General features: G+C 43.2%; 1 protein-coding gene and 1 long non-coding RNA gene across 2 annotated transcripts; both read right to left on the bottom strand.

Annotated features, from left to right (window-relative positions):
• Window positions 1-2,242: 2,242 nt before the first annotated feature.
• LOC126962822 (uncharacterized) lies at window positions 2,243-9,721 on the bottom strand. The gene is made up of 2 exons (XR_007728820.1): window positions 9,406-9,721; window positions 2,243-2,532 (listed from the first exon to the last, which is right to left on the bottom strand). It is a non-coding gene; the product is annotated as an uncharacterized LOC126962822 (long non-coding RNA).
• A 9,763-nt stretch (window positions 9,722-19,484) lies between these two features.
• Window positions 19,485-20,509, bottom strand: LOC126962227 (heterogeneous nuclear ribonucleoprotein A3-like). The gene is given in 2 exon segments (XM_050803116.1): window positions 19,485-20,453; window positions 20,456-20,509. Coding segments are annotated over 2 exon segments (1,023 nt in total).
• Window positions 20,510-21,669: the final 1,160 nt, after the last annotated feature.

Below are 21,669 nucleotides of genomic sequence, written 5' to 3'. Positions count from 1 at the left end.
GCCTCTCACGACCTCCAGCAAGTTGCTTAGCTCTCCTGATGTGGTCTTCACTTAACAACCTCACACACTGGCCTCAGTCTCAAAGGGAATAATCAACGCAGAAGTTCCTTGTAAATGGCAAAGTGCTGGGCACTGTGATGGCTGCTAGCACTCCCTGGAAAGGACAAATGAGGCCTGGTGAGTCTCATGGGGGGCAGCGTGAATCACGGCTCTATCGCCTTGCTCCAGTGACTGCCTTGTAAAGCTGCATCTAATCTCTAGGTTCCAGCCTTGAGCTCCTCAGGAAGGGTGTCAAGTATCACGTTTCACCAGGAACTGTTGGTGTTGACCCACAGTCAGGGCCTGGCCAGCGAGGTGAGGCTGCGCTTCTCCGCGCCACTCAGCCATGGTCCCCTTTCTTCCTCCCTAGGCAGAAAGCGTCTGTTTCTGTACAATAACGAGAGCGGCTCCACTGATAACACAGTGGCTCAACCGGCCCGACCACCAGAACAGTAGCACTGGTTAATTCTGTGCACAGAAGCAGGGACTTTCCCTAAAATGGTTCTCAGAAACTGGGAAAGTAAGACTGAGCTGAGGGTTTATCCTAGAAGAATGTGTCAGGATAGCCCTCTTGTTAACAGGTTTCATCCATGATTCAATCTGTAATTCCAAGAAGTCTTATTTTTTAGACCTAACAAGCTCTCCATCAATAATGGCTGGAGAAAGACTAAAGAGAATATTTTAAAAACTGAAACCTGCAATCTCCTGATGATGGAGACCAAAAATGGAAATAATCACAGAAATTTCTCGAGGTCCTCAGTCCCTCCAGTTTCCCAGGCTCCCTCTTGAGAGAGCTACGTTTCATTCAGACCAGGGAGAATTTGCATTGAGGGGTCCATCTGGGTGTACTCAGCTGAACCTAGCAGCCAAGCTGGCCAGAGGAGTCCCCGCTTGCACGGCGGATGCTGATGTTGGCCGGGAAGCCTCCCCCCATTCAGCTCTGTGTCATTCTTGGGAATGGGTAGTGGCCCCTGTGTTCTCCTGAGGTTTGGGTAGTTTCCTTCCCTGGTGAAGCTGCAGTGAGGAGGCCACTGGGCATGGCAGTCTGGAGTTCAGTGGATCCTGTGCTTGCTGTAGAGCTCCCTTTAACTCTGGGTCTGCTGGGAATATGTGACCATGAAATGCACTGAGAAGAGGCAGCACCACATCTTTGGATAAAGATGCACCACCAAACTAATCGACTAAGGTCATGACCCCAGGGTGATTCCCAAGCCCAGAGCCATGTCCACCCTGGACCTCCCTACCCAGCCATGCTACCTGTGTCTAGGTCTGGGGGCAACTCAACTCTGCTTCTCTCAGAAGCTTCTGGTCAAATAATGGTCTGTCCTGCCTTGGCTGTGGTAAGGCTGTCACACAACCCATTTTGGGAAACTTTCATGGTGATGGTCAGGTTGGACGACCTGCTGCCTTTAACTCAGTGTCCTAGATGTCACCTGAAAGGCATCAGCTTCACAATATCCCACATCTTGAGGCTCTGAGCTCCCTGCTTGCTTCCTGGCAATGTGTGCTTAGTCAGCTTCATGGTTGCTTTAAGCTTCCCACTTACGATGCCTGTATCTTTGTTCAAGTTCTTTTAAACATATTTTGTTCCTCCAAATTGTGCCATTTGAATTTGGTTTTACTTTGACTGACTGATATTTTATGGAAATACATGATGATAAGCCCCCAGCAACTTGCATCCCCCTTAGCTGAAGTTTGAATGGGAGCCCTGAGCTGCACACTTCAATGGTGCTGAAAGAGGGTCCCAGAGAGGCAAGGAGGTGCATTTGGGCATGCGCAGCCCTGGCCAGCGATACCCTTTGCTTTATTCTTCTCAGTGTATGACCTCCAGACCTCCCAGCTCACTCATAGTCATAGCCAAAGTCACGTTTTGCCCTAATCTCCTACTGCCCTCCCCCTACTCCGTGGGGCACACCGGCCTCCTGCCTCCTTGGCCATGCCAGACACTGGCTCACCTACCTGGATGCCTTTACACACCTGTCCACAGGATGGCGCCGTCACCTCTTCCAGGTCTTTGCCCAAAAGTCACCTTCTCGGGTACTTGTTCTTCACCATTTGGTTATTTAAAATTACAGCAGATTCCTAGAACCAACCATCCCTTTTGCTTTTTTTTTTTTTTTTTTTTTTGCCCTTCTCACCACTGAGCATACTCTTTATTGATTGTGTATTTCTCCCAACTACTGTGTAACCCTTAGAATATAAATTTTTTTTCTTTACAACTTTTATTTTCGGCTCAAGGGGTACAAGTGCAGGTTTTTTATATGGATGAATTGCGTGTCATGGGGGTTTGGTGTACAGATTACTTTGTCTATAATAAGTAGTAAGCACAATAGCCCATGAGTAGTTTTTAATCCTCATCCTCCATCTTCCACTCTCAGGTAGGCCCAGCGGTCCTTGTTCCCTTCGTGTCCACGCATATGCGGTGATCAGCTCCCACTTCCACATGAGATCATGGAGGACAGGTGTCTGTCTGGTTTGTTACCTTCCCAGTACCTGGGCAAGAGTGTGCATGAACTAATACTTTCTAAAGAATAAATTAATATTATATCCTCATATTATATAAAGAATATCATTTGAAGTATTTCTCCTTCTGTAACATTTCCCCAAGTAAAAATTAAATGCCTCTAGTAGAATAACTTTAAAACAACAAATAACTTCATTTATCCATAGATACATTTTTAAGACATCTTTTTACTTTGTTTTTTTATTTTTAATTTTTTTATTATACTTTAAGTTCTAGGGTACATGTGCACAATGTGCAGGTTTGTTACATATGTATACTTGTGCCATGTTGGTGTGCTGCACTCATCAACTCATCAGCACCCATCAACTTGTCATTTACGTCAGGTATAACTCCCAATGCCATCCCTCCCCCCTTCCCCCTCCCCGTAATAGGCCCTGGTGTGTGATGTTCCCCTTCCAGAGTCCAAGTGATCTCATTGTTCAATTCCCACCTGTGAGTGAGAACATGTGGTGTTTGGTTTTCTGTTCTTGTGATAGTTTGCTGACAATGATGGTTTCCAGCTGCATCCATGTCCCTACAAAGGACACGAACTCATCCTTTTTTATGGCTGCATAGTATTCCATGGTGTATATGTGCCACATTTTCTTAATCCAGTCTGTCACTGATGGACATTTGGGTTGATTCCAAGTCTTTGCTATTGTGAATAGTGCCACAATAAACATATGTGTGCATGTGTCTTTATAGGAGCATGATTTATAATCCTTTGGGTATATACCCAGTAATGGGATGGCTGGGTCATATGGTATTTCTAGTTCTAGATCCTTGAGGAATCGCCATACTGTTTTCTACAATGGTTGAACCAGTTTACAATCCCACCAACAGTGTAAAAGTGTTCCTATTTCTCCACATCCTCTCCAGCACCTGTTGTTTCCTGACTTTTTAATGATTGCCATTCTAACTGGTGTGAGATGGTATCTCATTGTGGTTTTGATTTGCATTTCTCTGATGGCCAGTGATGATGAGCATTTTTTCATGTGCCTGTTGGCTGTATGCATGTCTCCTTTTGAGAAATGTCTGTTCATATCCTTTGCCCACTTTTTGATGGGGTTGTTTGTTTTTTTCTCGTAAATTTGTTTGAGTTCTTTATAGGTTCTGGGTATTAGCCCTTTGTCAGATGAGTAGATTGCAAAAATGTTCTCCCATTCTGTAGGTTGCCTGTTCACTCTGATGATAGTTTCTTTTGCTGTGCAGAAGCTCTTTAGTTTAATTAGATCCCATTTGTCAATTTTGGCTTTTGTTGCTGTTGCTTTTGGTGTTTTAGACATGAAGTCCTTGCCCATGCCTATGTCCTGAATGGTATTACCTAGGTTTTCTTCTAGGGTTTTTATGGTTTTAGGTCTAACATTTAAGTCTCTAATCTATTTTGAATTAATTTTCTACTTATGGCTAGCCAATTTTCCCAGCACCATTTATTAAATAGGGAATCCTTTCCCTATTTCTTGTTTTTCCATTGTCAAAGATCAGATGGCTGTAGACATGTGGTATTATTTCTGAGGGCTCTGTTCTCTTCCATTGGTCTATATCTCTGTTGTGGTACCAGTATCATGCTGTTTTGGTTACTGTAGCCTTGTAGTATAGTTTGAAGTCAGGTAGCATGATGCCTCCAGCTTTGTTCTTTTGACTTAGGATTGTCTTGGCAATGCGGGGTCTTGTTTGGTTCCATATGAACTTTAAAGCAGTTTTTTCCAGTTCTGTGAAGAGTCATTGGTAGCTTGATGGGAATGGCATTGAATCTATAAATTACCTTGGGCAGTATGGCCATTTTCACGATATTGATTCTTCCTATCCATGAGCATGGTATGTTCTTCCATTTGTTTGTGTCCTCTTTTATTTCACTGAGCAGTGGTTTGTAGTTCTCCTTGTAAGTTGGATTCCTAGGTATTTTATTCTCTTTGAAGCAATTGTGAATGGCAGTTCATTCATGATTTGGCTCTCTGTTTGTCTGTTACTGGTGTATAAGAATGCTTGTGATTTTTGCACATTAATTTTGTATGCTGAGACTTTGCTGAAGTTTCTTATCAGCTTAAGGAGATTTTGGGCTGAGATGATGGGGTTTTCTAAACATACAATCATGTCATCTGCAAACAGGAACAATTTGACTTCTTCTTTTCCTAGCTGAATACCCTTGATTTCTTTCTCTTGCCTGATTGCCCTAGCCAGAACTTCCAACACTATGTTGACTAGGAGTGGTGAGAGAGGGCATCCCTGTCTTGTGCCAGTTTTCAAAGGGAATGCTTCCAGTTTTTGCCCATTCAGTATGATATTGGCTGTGGGTTTGTCATAAATAGCTCTTATTATTTGGAGATACATTCCATCAATACCGAATTTATTGAGAGTTTTTAGTATGAAGGGCTGTTGAATTTTGTCAAAGGCCTTTTCTGCATCTATTGAGATAATCATGTGGTTTTTGTCTTTGGTTCTGTTTATATGCTGGATTACGTTTATTGATTTGTGTATGTTGAACTAGCCTTGCATCCCAGGGATGAAGCCCACTTGATCATGGTGGATAAGCTTTTTGATGTGCTGCTGGATTTGGTTTGCCAGTATTTCATTGAGGATTTTTTGCATCAGTGTTCATTGGGGATATTGGTCTAAAATTCTCTTTATTTGTTGTATCTCTGCCAGGCTTTGGTATCAGGATGATGTTGGCCTCATAAAATGAGTTAGGGAGGATTCCCTCTTTTTCTATTGATTGGAATAGTTTCAGAAGGAATGGTACCAGCTCCTCCTTGTAACTCCAGTAGAATTTGACTGTGAATTCATCTGGTCCTGGACTTTTTTTGGTTGGTAGGCCATTAATTATTGCTTCAATTTCAGAGCCTGCTATTGGTCTATTCAGGGATTCAACTTCTTCCTGGTTTAGTCTTGGGAGAGTGTAAATGTCCAGGAAGTTATCCATTTCTTCTAGGTTTTCTAGTTTATTTGCATAGAGGTGTTTATAGTATTCTCTGATGGTAGTTTGTATTTCTGTGAGGTTGGTGGTGATATCCCCTTTATCATTTTTTATTGCATCTATTTGCTTCTTCTCTCTTCTTTATTTTTCTTGCTAGCAGTCTATCAATTTTGTTGATCTTTTCAAAAAACTAACTCCTGGATTCATTGATTTTTTGGAGGGCTTTTTGTGTCTCTATCTCCTTCAGTTCTGCTCTGATCTTAGCTATTTCTTGCCTTCTGCTAGCTTTTGAATATGTTTGCTCTTGCTTCTCTAGTTGTTTTAATAGTGATGTTAGGGTGTCAATTTTAGATCTTTCCAGCTTTCTCTTGTGGGCATTTAGTGCTATAAATTTCCCTCTACACACTGCTTTAAATGTGTCCCACAGATTCTGGTATGTTGTATCTTTGTTCTCATTGGTTTCAAAGAACATCTTTATTTCTGCCTTCATTTCGTTATGTACCCAGTAGTCATTCAGGAGCAGGTTGTTCAGTTTCCATGTAGTTGAGAGGTTTTGATTGAGTTTCTTAGTCCTGAGTTCTAGTTTAATTGCACTGTGGTCTGAGAGACAGTTTGTTATAATTTCTGTTCTTGTACATTTGCTGAGGAGTGCTTTACTTCCAACTATGTGGTCAATTTTGGAATAAGTGTGATGTGGTGCTGAGAAGAATGTATATTCTGTTGATTTGGCGTGGAGAGTTCTGTAGATGTCTATTAGGTCTGCTTGGTGCAGAGTTGAGTTCAATTCCTGGATATCCTTATTAACTTTCTGTCTCGTTGATCTGTCTAATGTTGACAGTGGGGTGTTGAAGTCTCCCGTTATTATTGTATGGGAGTCTAAGTATCTTTGTAAGTCTGTAAGGGCTTGCTTTATGAATCTGGGTGCTCCTGTATTGGGTGCATATATATTTAGGATAGTTAGCTCTTCCTGTTGAATTGATCCCTTTACCATTATGTAATGGCCTTCTTTGTCTCTTTTGATCGTTGATGGTTTAAAGTCTGTTTTATCAGAGACTAGGATTGCAACCTCTGCTTTTTTTGTTCTCCATTTGCTTGGTAGATCTTCCTCCATCCCTTTATTTTGAGCCTGTGTGTGTCTCTGCATGTTAGATGGGTCTCCCAAATACAGCAAACTGATGGGTCTTGACTATTTATCCAATTTGCCAGTCTGTGTCTTTTAATTGAACCTTTTATTCCATTTACATTTAAAGTTAATATTGCTATGTGTGAACTTGACCCTGTCATTGTGATATTAGCTGGTTATTTTGCTCATTAGTTGATGCAGTTTCTTCCTAGCATCAATGGTCTTTACATTTTGGCATGTTTTTGCAATGACTGGTACCAGTTGCTCCTTTCCATGTTTAGTGCTTCCTTTAGGGTCTCTTGTAGGGCAGGCCTGGTGGTGACAAAATCTCGAAGCATTTGCTTGCCTGTAACGGATTTTATTTCTCCTTCACTGATGAAACTTAGTTTGGCTGGATATGAAATTCTGGGTTGAAAATTCTTTTCTTTAAGAATGTTGAATATTGGCCCCCACTCTCTTCTGGCTTGTAGAGTTTCTGCCGAGAGATCTGCTGTTAGTCTGATAGGCTTCCCTTTGTGAGTAACCCGACCTGTCTCTCTGGCTGCCCTTAACATTTTTTCCTTCATTTCAACTTTGGTGAATCTGACAATTATGTGTCTTGGAGTTGCTCTTCTCGAGGAGTATCTTTGTGGTGTTCTCTGTATTTCCTGAATTTGAATGTTGGCCTGCCTTACTAGGTTGGGGAAGTTCTCCTGGATGATATCCTGAAGAGTGTTTTCCAACTTGGTTCCATTTTCCCCCTCACTTTCAGGCACACCAATCAGACGCAGATTTGGTCTTTTCCATAATCCCATATTTCTTGGAGGCTTTGTTCATTTCTTTTTCGTTTTTTTTCTCTAGACTTCTCCTCTCGCTTCATTTCATTCATTTGATCTTCAATCATTGATACTCTTTCTTCCAGTTGATCGAGTTGGTTACTGAAGCTTGTGTATTTGTCACGTATTTCTCGTGTCATGGTTTTTGTCTCTGTTAGTTTATGGCCTTCTCTGCATTGATTATTCTAGTTATCCATTCTCCCATTCTTTTTTCAAGATTTTTAGTTTCTTTGCACTGGGTACGTAGTTCCTCCTTTAGCTCTGAGAATTTTGATTGACTGAAGCCTTCTTCTCTCAACTCGTCAAAGTCATTCTCCGTCCAGCTGTGATCCATTGCTGGTGATGACCTGCATTCCCTTGGAGGGGAGATGCGCTCTGATTTTTTGAATTTCCAGCTTTTCTGCCCTACTTTTTCCCCATCTTTGTGGTTTTATCTGCCTTTGGTCTTTGATGCTGGCGATGTACTGATGGGGTTTTGGTGTGGGTGTCCTTTCTGTTTGTTAGTTTTCCTTCTAACAGTCAGGATTCTCAGCTGTAGGTCTGTTGGAGATTGCTTGAGGTCCACTCCAGACCTGTTTGCCTGGATATCAGCAGTGGAGGCTGCAGAAGATAGAATATTGCTGAACAGTGAGTGCTGCTGTCTGATTCTTGCTCTGGAAGCTTCATCTCAGGGGAGTACCCCGCCATGTGAGGTGTGAGGTGTCGGTCTGCACCTAGTGGGGGATGTCTCCCAGTTAGGCTACTCAGGGGTCAGGGACCCACTTGAGCAGGCAGTCTGTCCGTTCTCAGATCTCAACCTCCATGCTGGGAGATCCACTGCTCTCTTCAAAGCTGTCAGACAGGGTCATTAACATCTACAGAGGTTTCTGCTGCTTTTTATTTAGCTATGCCCCATCCCCAGAGGTGGAGTCTATAGAGACAGGCAGGTCTCCTTGAGCTGAGGTGGGTTCCACCCAGTTCGAGCTTCCCGGAGGCTTTGTTTACCTACTTAAGCCTCAGCAATGGCGGTCACCCCTCCCCCAGCCTCGCTGCCACCTTGCAGTTAGATCGCAGACAGCTGTGCTAGCAATGAGGGAGGCTCCATGGGCGTGGGACCCTCTGGGTCAGGTGTGGAATATAATCTCCTGGTGTGCTGTTTGCTAAGACCCTTGGTAAAGCGCAGTATTAGGGTGGGAGTTACCTGATTTTCCAGGTGTTGTGTCTCAGTTTCCCTTGGCTAGGAAAAGGGATTCCCTTCCCCCTTGCGCTTTGCAGGTGAGGCGATGCCTTGCCTTGCTTCAGCTCTCACTGGTCGGGCTGCACCAACTGACCAGCACCGATTGTCTGGCACTCCCCAGTGAGATGAACCTGGTACCTCAGTTGAAAATGCAGAAATCACCCGTCTTCTGTGTCGTTTGTGCTCGGAGCTGGAGGCTGGAGCTGTTCCTATTCAGCCATCTTGCCTACATCTTCCTCTTTTTACTTTTTTGTAAAAGTTTTGAAAAACTTTTTTTCAGGCAATAAAAGTAATTCAGAATCATTGTAAAGAGTTTTTAAAAAGTACTATTCTTTTTAAAATTAGTAATTAGTAATAATCCCAGAGTTAACCGCTGTTAGCACTTTGCTGTATTTCCTTTTGTATTTTTATCTATGCGTGCACATTTGCATGGACACACACACATACTTCTATAAATACTTAATATTTGTCTACATGCACACGTGTGTGTGTGTACATGTGTGTATATATATATATATATATATATATATTTTAGGTTGGAATTGTACTATGTTTACTTTTATCATGTACTATGCCAAGAACATATTACGTATTGCTCATTGCTGGTCTTTCTGGAACACTATGTTCAGAGATATATTATCATTTCACCACATATAATCTATCATAATTTAACTAGTATGCTATTGTGGATAATAAGTGTTTACATTTTCATTATCTATTGAGTTTATTGGTCTTTAACAGCTCTCACTTTTATCTATTCTAATTCCTTTAGCTTATTTTGCTTGTATATTTTACCTATCAATAACCTTCAAGGTTTAGTCTTTTGTTCTTATGTTCTTTCAGAATGGCATTCTCTTGACTCTCAGTGATTTCATCCCATGGCCTGTTTACCTTTAGTTCCTTGATTCTACCTGTCTCATCTTCTTTGTATTTTCTAGAGTAGATCCCATTTCCAGAATGTTTCCTGGCAGGCTTTCACTGTGGTGAATGGGAACAACGTGACCCCACAGCCCACTTCCTACTCTGTCAGAACCTCCTCCTCAAAGAGCACACTCAGGACCTAAGGTTCTTCCCCCTGTGGCTGGCCAGGTCACAGTGCCCTCTGGAATCACATTCCCAGCCCTCCCTTGCTGAGAGAGGAACATTCCATGTTCTAGAGTCTCTAACATGTGCAGCCCCTGATGACGAGCAAGAATGTCCCCTCTCACCCAGCCTTGTTGGAGCCAAGTGAATGAAGCCCAGGCAGGCCTGGAGAAGCTGCCCGAGGAGCCTCAGTAGTCAATGCTGGCATCGTTTCTCTCTCAGCCCCTGTCTCCGTCACTTTGAAGCTTTCTACTGGTTTCCTTTGAGTCCCCTCAGCTCCCCAGTCAGATCAAGGAAGAGCTGGTTGTTGCTCTCACAGACTTCAGGGACAAGCAGATCTGAGCACTTGAGGGTCAAACAGACCTGCCCCAACTGCAGCGTTAAGGAGGAGATCCACTTCCTAAAAGTGTGGGGAGACGACTATTGGTGGGATGCTCTATTCGCATCTGTCTCCACTGCTTGTCCACAGAACGGCTCCCTGTATTCTGGGAGTAGCGTTCCCTGGCTTCTCTGAGCTTCCTGCAGTTCATGACAGGCTGTTTCCCTTGATGGAAGCCTTTCCTCTTCTTCCACATCTGGCTGACTGCATGTCCTTTGGAGCAAGCCCTCTGGACTGAGGACTCAAATCTCTGATTGATCCGCCCACTACTCAGCTCCATGGTCTCAGTGATGTCCATGAGCCTCTTGACATGGGACCCATTCACAAGGGAAGGCACCTCCCCACAGATGCACCTAAAAGCTGTGGACCCTGTGATTCTCAGGAATTCAGCTGACTAATGGAGCAATCCTTCCCAGGCGGGTGGAGGTGAAAGAATCCCCTTGATCCAGACACACGGGTACTCCCTGGGTTTCTTGATGGTGCCAGTTCCTCTGAAGTATGAATTTTACTTCTTTGTGTTGTCTGATTAGATAAACTATACCAAGATAAAGATCCGGACATATTGGCAAGGGACCTGGCTTTTAGAAAACACATAGTCCTCAGATTTAAAGTTTTAGGCCCTCTTTTCTCTCCAGGTATGTGAAGAAGATACCTTTGGCAAAGATCTTGGTGGGCTGGCACCTGTATCTGCTTAAATTCGGGAAGAACTGGCTCATGCTCTGAGAATCTGCTTCTCCCAGATCTGATCTGTCTCATTAGATGTACGATCTACATTCTAGTCAGGGTGCATTCCATCTACTCGGCATCTCAGTCCCATTGCAATCCAACTTTAACCTTGATTCTCTGCCCCAGGAGGGGGGGTGGTTATCTGAGAAGACACATCACTAGGCCCAGCCTCGGGCTCATGGGCCCGCCTGGAGCCATGGGCCATCCTCTGGGTGGTTTACAGCCACAGTTGGGAGTGACATTGAGTTCAAGGGTTTGCTAGTTTGTAAGTGAATTTTATTGCTGTAATATTCTCACTCACTTGCCCTCTGATGTGCTTCCTTGGTCAGGAGGGAAGGTCAGGGTGACTCAGTGATGCAGAAATTATCTTGATTCTTGGGCTCCTCCAGGACCCCATGTGGGCTCTGGGTCCAAGGAAAGCAATGACACTCATGTTAGGACCCTGAATACTCAAGTTCAGCCTCTGCCTTTTTGTAAATAGTAAATCCACCCGAGGTTGTGTACATCCCAAAGGGGAAATGTGCCTTTTCCACCCTGTTACACAGCGTGGAGGTGCATTTACAACTTGAATGTGAGAAATTCACCCCCAGCTGGGGACCAAGGCCAAAGGGCCTTCTTACTGTCAGGCTTCTCTGCTGCAGGCCTGATGTGCATGGCAGACTCACACCTCTGACGATCTCAGCCAGATGGGACAAGGGCCATTCAGGTGGGAATTCAATTTCTGGACCTTATAGTATATCCACATCCCATGAAATGTTATGTGGTTATTTAAAAAGCATGCTTTTGGGGTTATTTTAAGACATGGGAAGATGTTCTTAGTACTCTACAAAGTTGAAGAAAAGGACAGGCCCTCAGCTGCTTCCTCAGTACGACCCCCGTTTTGTTATCTGTATAATAGCCATATCAAAATGCTGATGATAGATATTTTTGGGTGACTTCATTATAGGAACTTTCTAATATTTTTCAATGTCTACAGTGTATGTGAATTATTTTGTAATGAGAAAAAGACACATTATTGAATTAATATGTTTTTAAAAAAACTATTAAAATTATGAGTTTCATAATTAATAATGAAGCCCCACCCATGGACTCATCGCCCATTCTCAAAAATTACCCCAACTGTGGGCTAGTATCCCATATATGAGTATATGAGTATAAAGCAACGGCAGTGCTGGTTGCTGGCGCTGATACGTGGGGGCTGGGGTGTGTGGCTGCGCCTGCCTGGGGAAGGTGAGCCTCACTCCTCCGGGAACAGTAACTTTAACTGGAGCACAGTTGTTGAGGCAGTGGGAGTGGGAATGAGCACGCAGAATGTTCCCCAAGACTGATTGGAGCCAGAACCTACAAAGGGGATTAAAAAAATTAAAAAGTAATCCTGGCCGCCTAATGAAACAGAGACTTTCTCAGCAGTGGAATGGGGGAGCAATGTCCAGCCATGATGTCACCACGGCCGGCCAGGCAGCTCTTTCCAGACACCTGCCAGACGCTAATTAGTGCAGGCCTCCAGAGCAGGGATCCGGGCGGGAGCAGAGGGAGCAGAGGTCATTTTCCCCAGGACATTTGCAACCTGTCAGAGTTTAATGCCCTGTTCCCACAACCAGTCAGTAGAGTTTTGGTTTCTATATGCAGAAGGGGACAAGAATTGTCAGAGCCAGCTGACTCAGCCCTTAAATTCATCATGCCAGTTGTGGTAGAGACCACACTGACTGTTTGATCTTCAAGAATCTCACTGATAAGCACTTCTTGCATGGGGTCAGGCTTCGGGAGGCAGTGGTGGCAAGACAGGGCAGGCTCTGCAAGGGCACCGAGCTCCCACTGCGGGACACCAAGTCCCCAAGGACAGTGGGGACTGCTCTTTATTTGCTTATTTCCAGGGGCCCCACCAGCCTTCATGTTGCCCTGTGTAGCCAAAGGGCCATGTCTATGCACAGACACATGTCATCTGGGTTTCTCAAGAGTGGAAAAGACCAAAACAGAATTCTGAGTTTCCCAGTTTCCAAATATTCAGCCTGTCTTGATGATGTGAGCAAGCCCTCCTGTGTGGATGGAGTCACAGAGAGCTGGGCCCTGCTCATGGCTTCCCTCTACCTGCTTTTGGGGCCACAGCTAGATATCAGTCACTTCTCAGCAGTGGACCTCACCCCTTCCTAGCTAGGAGCACCAAACTCAACCCAGGACCATTCAGATTCTTTAGGCTACTTTAGAGAATCTGTACAAACCTATATAGAAAAACAATTAGGAAACTTTAAAATGAAAACTAGGAGAAGGGACTTGCTCTCCATGATTCCAAAATGTATTTTAGGTTTCCATGGAAAATGGTGCCTGGTAAGAATTCCAGATACAACCTCCTCTCCCTTTACATGAAAAGACCTAGGAAGAAACAGAAACACTTGGACACTAACAGATTCTTACTGTACGTGTATTGCATACCAGGTATCATGCTGGGTACTTCCAGCAGCTCATCAAGGTTGGCGGAGTAACTGACCCCACTTACAGAGGACACCCACCCGCCCAGGCATGCACAACCCCACAGACTCAGCCAGCAAGGGGGCACAATGGGTGTCATGTCCAGCCCTTCCTGGATCCCAGGGCTGTGTTCCTACTGAGGTCACTCATCTGGTCTTCAGAATCCTGGGGGAATTTCCACAACATGAGAACCTAAGGGGCTGAACCAAGAATCACGCGCAGAAGCTGGCAGGGTCCGAGCCTGGGACAGATGGGGAAGGACAATGGCTTGGTGCCTGTGGTCATCTCTCCCCTCACAGGCCCATGTGGTTGGCACTCAGGCCACCGTCTTAGGTTGGAGCTGTGGTTACTTTTTGGAGGTTTCATAGGAAGGCTTTGATAGCTGACCTCAATCATTCTCTCCCAGCCCAAGATGGAGCAAATCCATCAGCCTCGTTCAAAGGCCAGTACCTTCCTCTGTCATGGCTCAAAACCCAGGCCATGACCAAGCCCTGCCATGCCTGGCAAGGGAACGACTGTTGGCATTGACCAGAGAACTGCTCCCTGTACTGTTTCCCTGACCTCTTTCCTCCACCTGATTTCCCCACAAACCCTCTCTTTCTAGATCTGTTCAGGGGAGCCAGAGAGTAGCAGATGAGAGGCAGTAGCACTATCTCCCAATTCTTCCCTCACAGTCTGCCCCTGCAATGTCTTCTCTACACAGTAGCTATGGTGAGACTTTTAAAACATACATTCAGTCCTGTACCTCCTCTGCTGGTACTCTTAAATAGCCCCATGGACTTCTCGTGTTGTAAAAGCCTCTCCTCCCTACCCACTCCACTCCTGACTCTGGAGGCCTTGCTCTTCCTGCAAATACCAGGCGGGCTCCGACCTCAGGGCCTTTGTGTGTGCTGAGCCCCCATCCTAGGATGCGCTTTGGCCAAATGTATTCATGCTCTGCTATGTCCACTGTTGGCTTGGAAAAGGATGAGTTCTCTTTGTCTTTTACCAAATGAGGACCTCGATTTCTGAAATACTGGTAATGTAAAAAAGAGTTCTGGCTTGAACTTGAGAAGTTGATTTTGTCTGACCTTATGAAATCTCTTGAGAATACTTAGAGGTGATTCAGCGAAGAAGAAGTGAACTGATCTTCCCTCTCTTAAGTGATCCACCAAGGAGAGGAAGGGAATCCAGAACTTTCAGGAGCAAAGTCATATGTTAGAAAGGTGTCCATCATATATTCATTCAATAGACACCTACTGAACACTGAGCTCATGAGTTAGGAGGTGGGGACCCCACCTCGAATCAGAGAGCAGTCCCACTCTCAACGAGCTGATGGCTGGCCTAACTGAGGAGACAAATATTAAGTGACTATACAAACAATTATAAAATCCTAAGTATCATAAGTGCAGTGAAGGTGACATGGGCAGTTTTAGGTCTGTCTGGTAGGTCAGGAAGGGCTTCCCCAGAAAAGGGACATTCGTTGTAGAATATGAAAGATAAGTTGGAGAGATGCTGAGCAGCACTGAGAGATCCATGGCTTCCACCCTTCGATGCTCACTAGTATCATTCAGTGAAACAGAAAACACCAGCAGACAGGAAGGCCTGGTGTGGGTAGATGGGGAAAAGAACAAGTCCTGTTTGGGACTTTACTGTGAGGTTCATTTGAGCCAGAGAAGAGTGAATATCAAATATAGAATTGGATATTACTAGATATACCAAGGACAATATGCAGACAAAAGCGTGGAAATGTGAGGAGTGGTCTGGCTCAAGGGACATGTTTGCGAGTCACCACCATGCTGTGCGGTAACCGAAGCCCTGGGTGCACACGAGTTCTTCTGAGGACAGAGTGCAGATGGCGCAGAGAAGGGGGCCTGGGGGCCACCTTGAGGAGCTCTAACATTCCAACTGTATGTAAAGAAGGATGAGTTTGCCAAGAAAGCAGAGACATTTCCTGATCAGCAGGAGGAAAAGCAGGAGACAGTGCATTGAATGAAGTCGAGGGAGGATTCTTTGGACTATTGGTGTGACATTTTTGTAAGTCTAAAATTATTTCAAAACAAACTGTAAAAATCAGTTTATTAGGGCTTATTAGGATGGAGGAGGGCCCATCTTCTCCATGGTGGATAACTGCCCCCCATCAATAGGGACCTTCCTTAGTAGGGGTCCTCATCTTCCATATCCTCTTCAAAGAGCCACTTTAACTCCTCAAAGCTTCCTCCTCCTCATGCCCCTACACTTATCTCTGCATTCAAACCGGTGTCATTCCAGGACATAAACTGTGAAAAACGGGTGGATCATTTATTTTTCAACACTTTATATTTAAAGAAATGCTATTGGCTTTTAAACATATGCTACATTTTAATATATCCCCACTTATTTATTAAACAAACATATACATACATTTAATTGAGGACACTACTACCAATTTGTACCAGTCAGGATAGGTCAGGTTTGAGAGTAGCAAACAAGCCCCAAGTCCTAGGAGCTAAAAGAACAAAGGTTTGCTTTCTCCTCAAGTGCTCCATCTAGTGTGGGTTGTGGGAGAGCTTGGTTTGTATTTATCACTCTAAGACCGCTCCATCTTGACAACTGTTTCCATGATTGCTGTGGTGGGGAAGGCAGGGCTCAGTCAAGCACTGCAGCTGGGTGCTTCAGCCTGGGAGCTACACACATCGTTTCTGCTCACCCTTCATTAGCTGCAGGCAAGCACTGGTTGTGCCTGACTTCATGGGAGTGTGGAAGTATCCTTCCTGTGTATATGAAATAGAAGAAATCCAGAACCAGTCCATGCAATGTAAGGTTCTACCACAAGCAATACAAGTCAGTAAAATCTCAACACTGTGCAGAAACAGCTAATTGCTTAGTCAGTGTTCATTATCTACTTCCTAATAGTACTCTTGTATGTCAATACCTACTGAAAAGTATCTAACTCTACAGATATCCTATTAGCTAAGGGGGGACATATGACCCAATTTTGGGTGTTTGGACAGAATCATAAGTCACTAGGGGTGGGGCTTAAAGCAAAAAAATCTTTTTGGTGATCTGACAATGCTGGCTTGTGCCTTTGGCCTCTGTCCCTCCCCTGCCGTCCATCTTCTTCCTCCCATCTTGGACCCTGGACACGGTGGGAGCACGGCAGCTATCCTGTGATCCCAGCACGGGAGCCTCACCCTGAGGACGAGGTGGGGCAGGACTACTTATGGGGACTGGTCTTGGAGCTGGTGTTGAGCCGCTAGATCAGCTGTGGGCTTCTTCCCCCACATCGCTGCAGACAAATAAGCCAGCACTGTTAGGTCCTCTGTTACTTGCAGACAAACCCAATCTAAATGATGCAAATAAAACATTTCTATTATCACATGCCATAAATAATGATGTATTCATACAGTATAATTCTGGGCATTTTAGAAATATTTACAAAAATTGTCACAATAACATCACCTTTCAGGTAGTTAAATGGCATATAACTTTCTGTAATGAATTTAGAACAATTTTTCTACAGGAAAATGGAGGGAAAATAAAATATTATCTACATGTAAGACCCACTTTGGGGAATAAGTTGTATGCTTTGAACTTCTTGTAAAACCAATCTAACATAATAATTTAAGACATTAAAGTTAGTTATTCAAACATTGATAGTGATAAATATAGCAGTTGTATCCATTCCTCCTCCAGGTAATCAAGACATTCTGGTTTTTTGATGTAAATTATTTTTTTAAACATGCAGTTCATTTAGCAATACATGTATTGACAGCTGCACCTTCAAAAAAACTTAAAAAACCAGGGAACACAACATTAACTTGTTACTAAACTAAAAGAAACTTAGCTGAGATAGTGTTTCGGAAATCGCTGGGAAATAGCCTGTTCTTTGAAAAGAAAACAAAAGCATTTACTGGAGCATAAAATTAAATTCATTATTTGGCAAATTTCTTGCTAAAATACCATGTCCACAGGCATCTCTGTCCCAGCAATTCTGTTTTGTTGTGAATTATGTAGAACTTATTTTAATGTGTTTGCTTTACTTAAAAAAAGGAATGAATTATAGTAATCTTTTCATCATGCTTGCCTCACCGGAGGGGAGCTCTTAGGAGAGCTGTTCCGGGTGTAAGAGTCCCATCACAATCCTTCCGCCTTTCTGAAACGCCTATGCAGGATCTTGAGGGCTCTGGCCAGCGTTATTTTTTTTTAATCTCCCCCATTCCTTTAAACTTAATTTATATGAATAAAAGAACCTAAGACAATTTAGCTCAATTTTAATATTTTCCAAGCATTATTTTGACCAGGTAGCCAGGTTTAAGTAATGAACATTGACAGTGTCCATTATATAACTACACTTGAAGTTATTAAGGACTTAACCATTTTCTAATGCTAGCCTATTTTCTACACTGCTTTTCACATATATGCCCATTAAAAAATGGAATGCCTGTTACATTTATTGGTTTGTGAGTGTTTCTAGAAAACTGCAGTACGTGTGAAGGCCAATTTCCATGCTGGCATTGCATGCATCCAAATATTAACGCACAGAGGCACAGAATTAGAGAAACAAGAGAGCATATTCAAACACTAGCATGCCCCATTTCCCTTTTTATTGCTTGTTTGCTTAGTACTTCTTAAAACAAAAAGAAAGAATTGAATTCAACGTTCAACTACCAAAGAAAGAGTAACAACAGGGCACATACTCAGGGCTCGAATGAAATTGTAAGCACAGTAGACATTGGTATAACCTTATTATCCAAAACTCTTCTCAACCAGGGCCTTCCAAACAAATTGGTAACAATATGATTTATGTTGAAATATACACAATAAATAACAATGTGTTCTTTGGGAATTTAAGAACTCAGACTATCCAAATTTGAATTCAGGTCTGTAGGAAGTGAGAAGCCTGTACTAAGCAACTGTGCCACATTTCTGCTGCAGTTAGGTTATTTTGGACAATTATACCTAAACCATCCTTGGTTTCATCCAGCAAAATATATAGAGTACAAACAGGAAAGCATGCCAGCCAGTTAGGGGTTTAATAACGCATGGTTTTTATTCTCTTGCTCTGAAAACTTGTATCAAAAAAAATTTAAATTAAGGAAAATAACTCAAGATTTATGGGCCTCATGTGCTTTAAAAAAGAAAAAAAAAGTACCTACTAATTTGCTCAGATATAGCAGGCTTAATGGTTCCATATTTTGAAAAGCTGTTAAGAATGGTTTCTAACGCAGGAGAGGGAAAACATCCACTATCCCTTTTCAGAATTTAAATGGAGGGCAGAAACATTCTTTACACCCAAAACCTATGGCAGCAGTTCAAATTTGACCAAGGTAAATGTAGATGGAGATGTTCTAAACACAGCTAGGACTCAGCAAGTCTAACACACTAAAATCATGTGATTACATTTTAAATGAAAATGCACAAAAACCAATTAGAAATTTTGAGATTTTTTTCATTTGAAGGTAATCTTAATGCTGTTAAATTCACAAATGCTAATTTAAATACCCAATCCTATTTATCTAAAACACACATTGCAAACACACAAATTAGCTATTCTCTCCACATGTCGGCGCCCATTCATACCATGGTTTGGAAATGGGGAGAATAGATTCCCCTTAACCTGCAAGTGCAGTTGTCTCTTTACAGTTAACTTTAGCAAAATTCATACAAAATAGTGATTAACAATGATCTTTACTTGTTAACTCACAAGGAAACACCTTCAAAACTGCAATTTGTTAAAGTTTCTGTACTAAAATGTAGAAAAACTGAACTAAACAAATAACAAAATGTTAAAAATTCCTTAATTTTTTATTTCTGGTACCACTACCACAATTTACAGGGCAATATACCTGATGTAATGAAAAGAAAAAGAAAAAGACAAAGCTACAACAGAAAGACCTCTGGAATGTACATCGAATTGACACCACATTGCATTAACCAATAGCTGCACTTTGTGCAAACTGTGGCTATGACAGTCCTGAACAAGAAGAGTTTCCTGTTTAAGCTGCAGTAACTTTTCTGACTATGGATCATTGTTTCTTCTGTGGCAGATTTCTACAATTCCTCTAATGCATTTGGGGCAACTGTCTCAAAGTAACCTGCAGCTTTCCTGACAACTCCTTGCTCTCTCTCCTTCTAAGAGTTGTAGCCCTTTTCTGCTGTTTTAAGAACCTCCTGCTACCATATCCACCATTTCCACCACCAGATCCATAACCACCACCATAGGGATTGTCTGAGCTTCTTCTACTAAAACTACCCCCGTTCATGGGTCCATAATTTGATTGCTGTTGTCCACTATAATTTCCAAAATCATTATAGTTCCCACCACCACCATAGTTCCCACTGCCAACATTCCGTCCTTCATGGTAACCATCATATCCTCCACCACCTTGGTTTCCATATCCTGGTCCACCACCACCATAGGCCCCTTTACTACTATAAACAGGACCACCGCCATAGTTGCCACCATTACCTCCAAATCCATTATATCCACATCACCTCCTCCATAACTACATCTCCTGCCCCCACCTCCACCACCATAGCCTCCTCTTCCACCAAAGTTTCCACCACAGCCAAAATTACCTCCACCACTTCCAAAGTTTCCTCCATGACCCATAAAATTGCCAGATCCACCTCCACGACCCCTCTGTGATCCAGCAGACTGCATCTCTTGTTTAGAAAGGGCCTTTTTCACATCACAATTATGCCCATTAATAGTGTGGTATTTCTGAACAAAAATTTTATCAGCTGTATCATGATCATTAAAAGTTACAAAAGCAAATCCTCTCTTTTTTCCACTCTGCCTGTCTTCCATAACTTCTATGGTTTCAATCTTGCCATACTTTTCAAAGTAGTCTCTCAAATTATATTCTTCTGTATTTTCTTTAATACCACCAACAAAAATGTTCTTCACTGTTAGATGGGCACCAGGCTTTACAGAATCCTCTCTAGAAACAGCTCTCTTTGGTTCCACTACACGCCCATCAACCTTGTGTGGTCGAGCACACATTGCTGCATCCACCTCTTTAACACAAGAATAAGTCACAAAACCAAATCCCCTGGAACGTTTTGTTTGGGAGTCTGTCATTACCACACAATCTGTGAGTGTGCCCCATTTCTCAAAATGTTCTCTTAAACTATCATCTGTAGTTTCAAAGCTCAGACCACCAATAAACAGTTTTCTCAACTGCTCTGGTTCCTTTGGATCATGGCCCTCCTCCCCCTGGCGGCGAGTCGGGCTGGGGGCGAGTCGGGCTGGGGGGCACCGGGCGGCGGTTTGACCTCCATTTTGAGACAGGACTCACCTCTTCCCACTCGAGCTCAATATGGGACCCAGAGGAAGGTGACCAGCGTTTTCATTTAGACAACTCTGCCTGGATCAGCACACTTTCCCTCTGCAGTTCAGGACTTAACTCTGAACTTACTTGATAACTTGTTCTGACTTCAGGAAAAACCACATTATCTTGCAGTATGTGAATCGAGCCACTGACAGGGGCCTGAAAATGGCTTTTTAAATGGTGAGATGAGGCCGGTATGTACTTTTGGATCAAAAGTGAAGTAAGGAGGAGCCAGGGAAGATGAGAGTTGCAGGTAATTTTGGTGCTCTAGATGCCCTAGACCTGGGAATGGGGGGAGGGTCAGGGATGCTGGCTGGAAAACATTTGTTCCTGAGCTGTGGACATTTCAATATTTCTCACTCCACATTTCTACCACATTTGGTTTTATTTGAACATGTTTTGCATGTTTTACTTGCATGCAAATATTCTCCCCAAATGCACTGTTTCAGTGCTAAGCAGCCCAGCTCCAGTCCCGTCTTCTCTGGGAGCTTTCCAGATCTCGCCATCTTCCTCTGAGATACCATAGCTTTCTGTCTGTGTTTGACTGTGCCATGTCTTGAGCCTGCCCTCTCACTGTTCTGCCAGCTCTTAGAAGGCTGGCATCATTCTTATTCTTCTCTGACTGTCCCAGGTGTTTGGCACGCAGTGGATGAATCTAGGAGCTTCATGTGTGCTTGAACAGAATGAAAGGACAGCTGTGATTTTCTCCTCTGTGCGGCTGATGCCTTCTCTGTCCCGTCAAGAAGCAGGATTGCATTGAGATCCCTGGAGTTGTCTGTGGCCCTTGTAAAATTAAATGCCAAGAGAATCCTGGTTAACAGAAGAAATGGAGAAGGACCAACTTCTAGTTTTCTATGCCAGAGGTCAGGGCATTGCTTCTTCTCTGTGAATTGCTCTGACTTGCTGAATTGAAACTTTCTTTACTTTTGGGCAGATAAGAGTAATTTGGGGGCAGATAAGAGCTTCTGGGAAGTTGTCATTGCAAAGGGGTTGGCAGTGATGCTGCTACAAAATGATTATCCAGGACTTGTTTTTTTCCTAGTTTGAATTATTTTATAAAACCTAAGAATTACTTGATTTAAAAATAATAGGTCAAGACCTTCTGGCACT

This window comes from Macaca thibetana, chromosome 9 (assembly GCF_024542745.1).
Source record: "Macaca thibetana thibetana isolate TM-01 chromosome 9, ASM2454274v1, whole genome shotgun sequence".
NCBI lineage: Eukaryota > Metazoa > Chordata > Mammalia > Primates > Cercopithecidae > Macaca > Macaca thibetana.
This window is presented reverse-complemented; position numbering and strand designations above follow the sequence as displayed.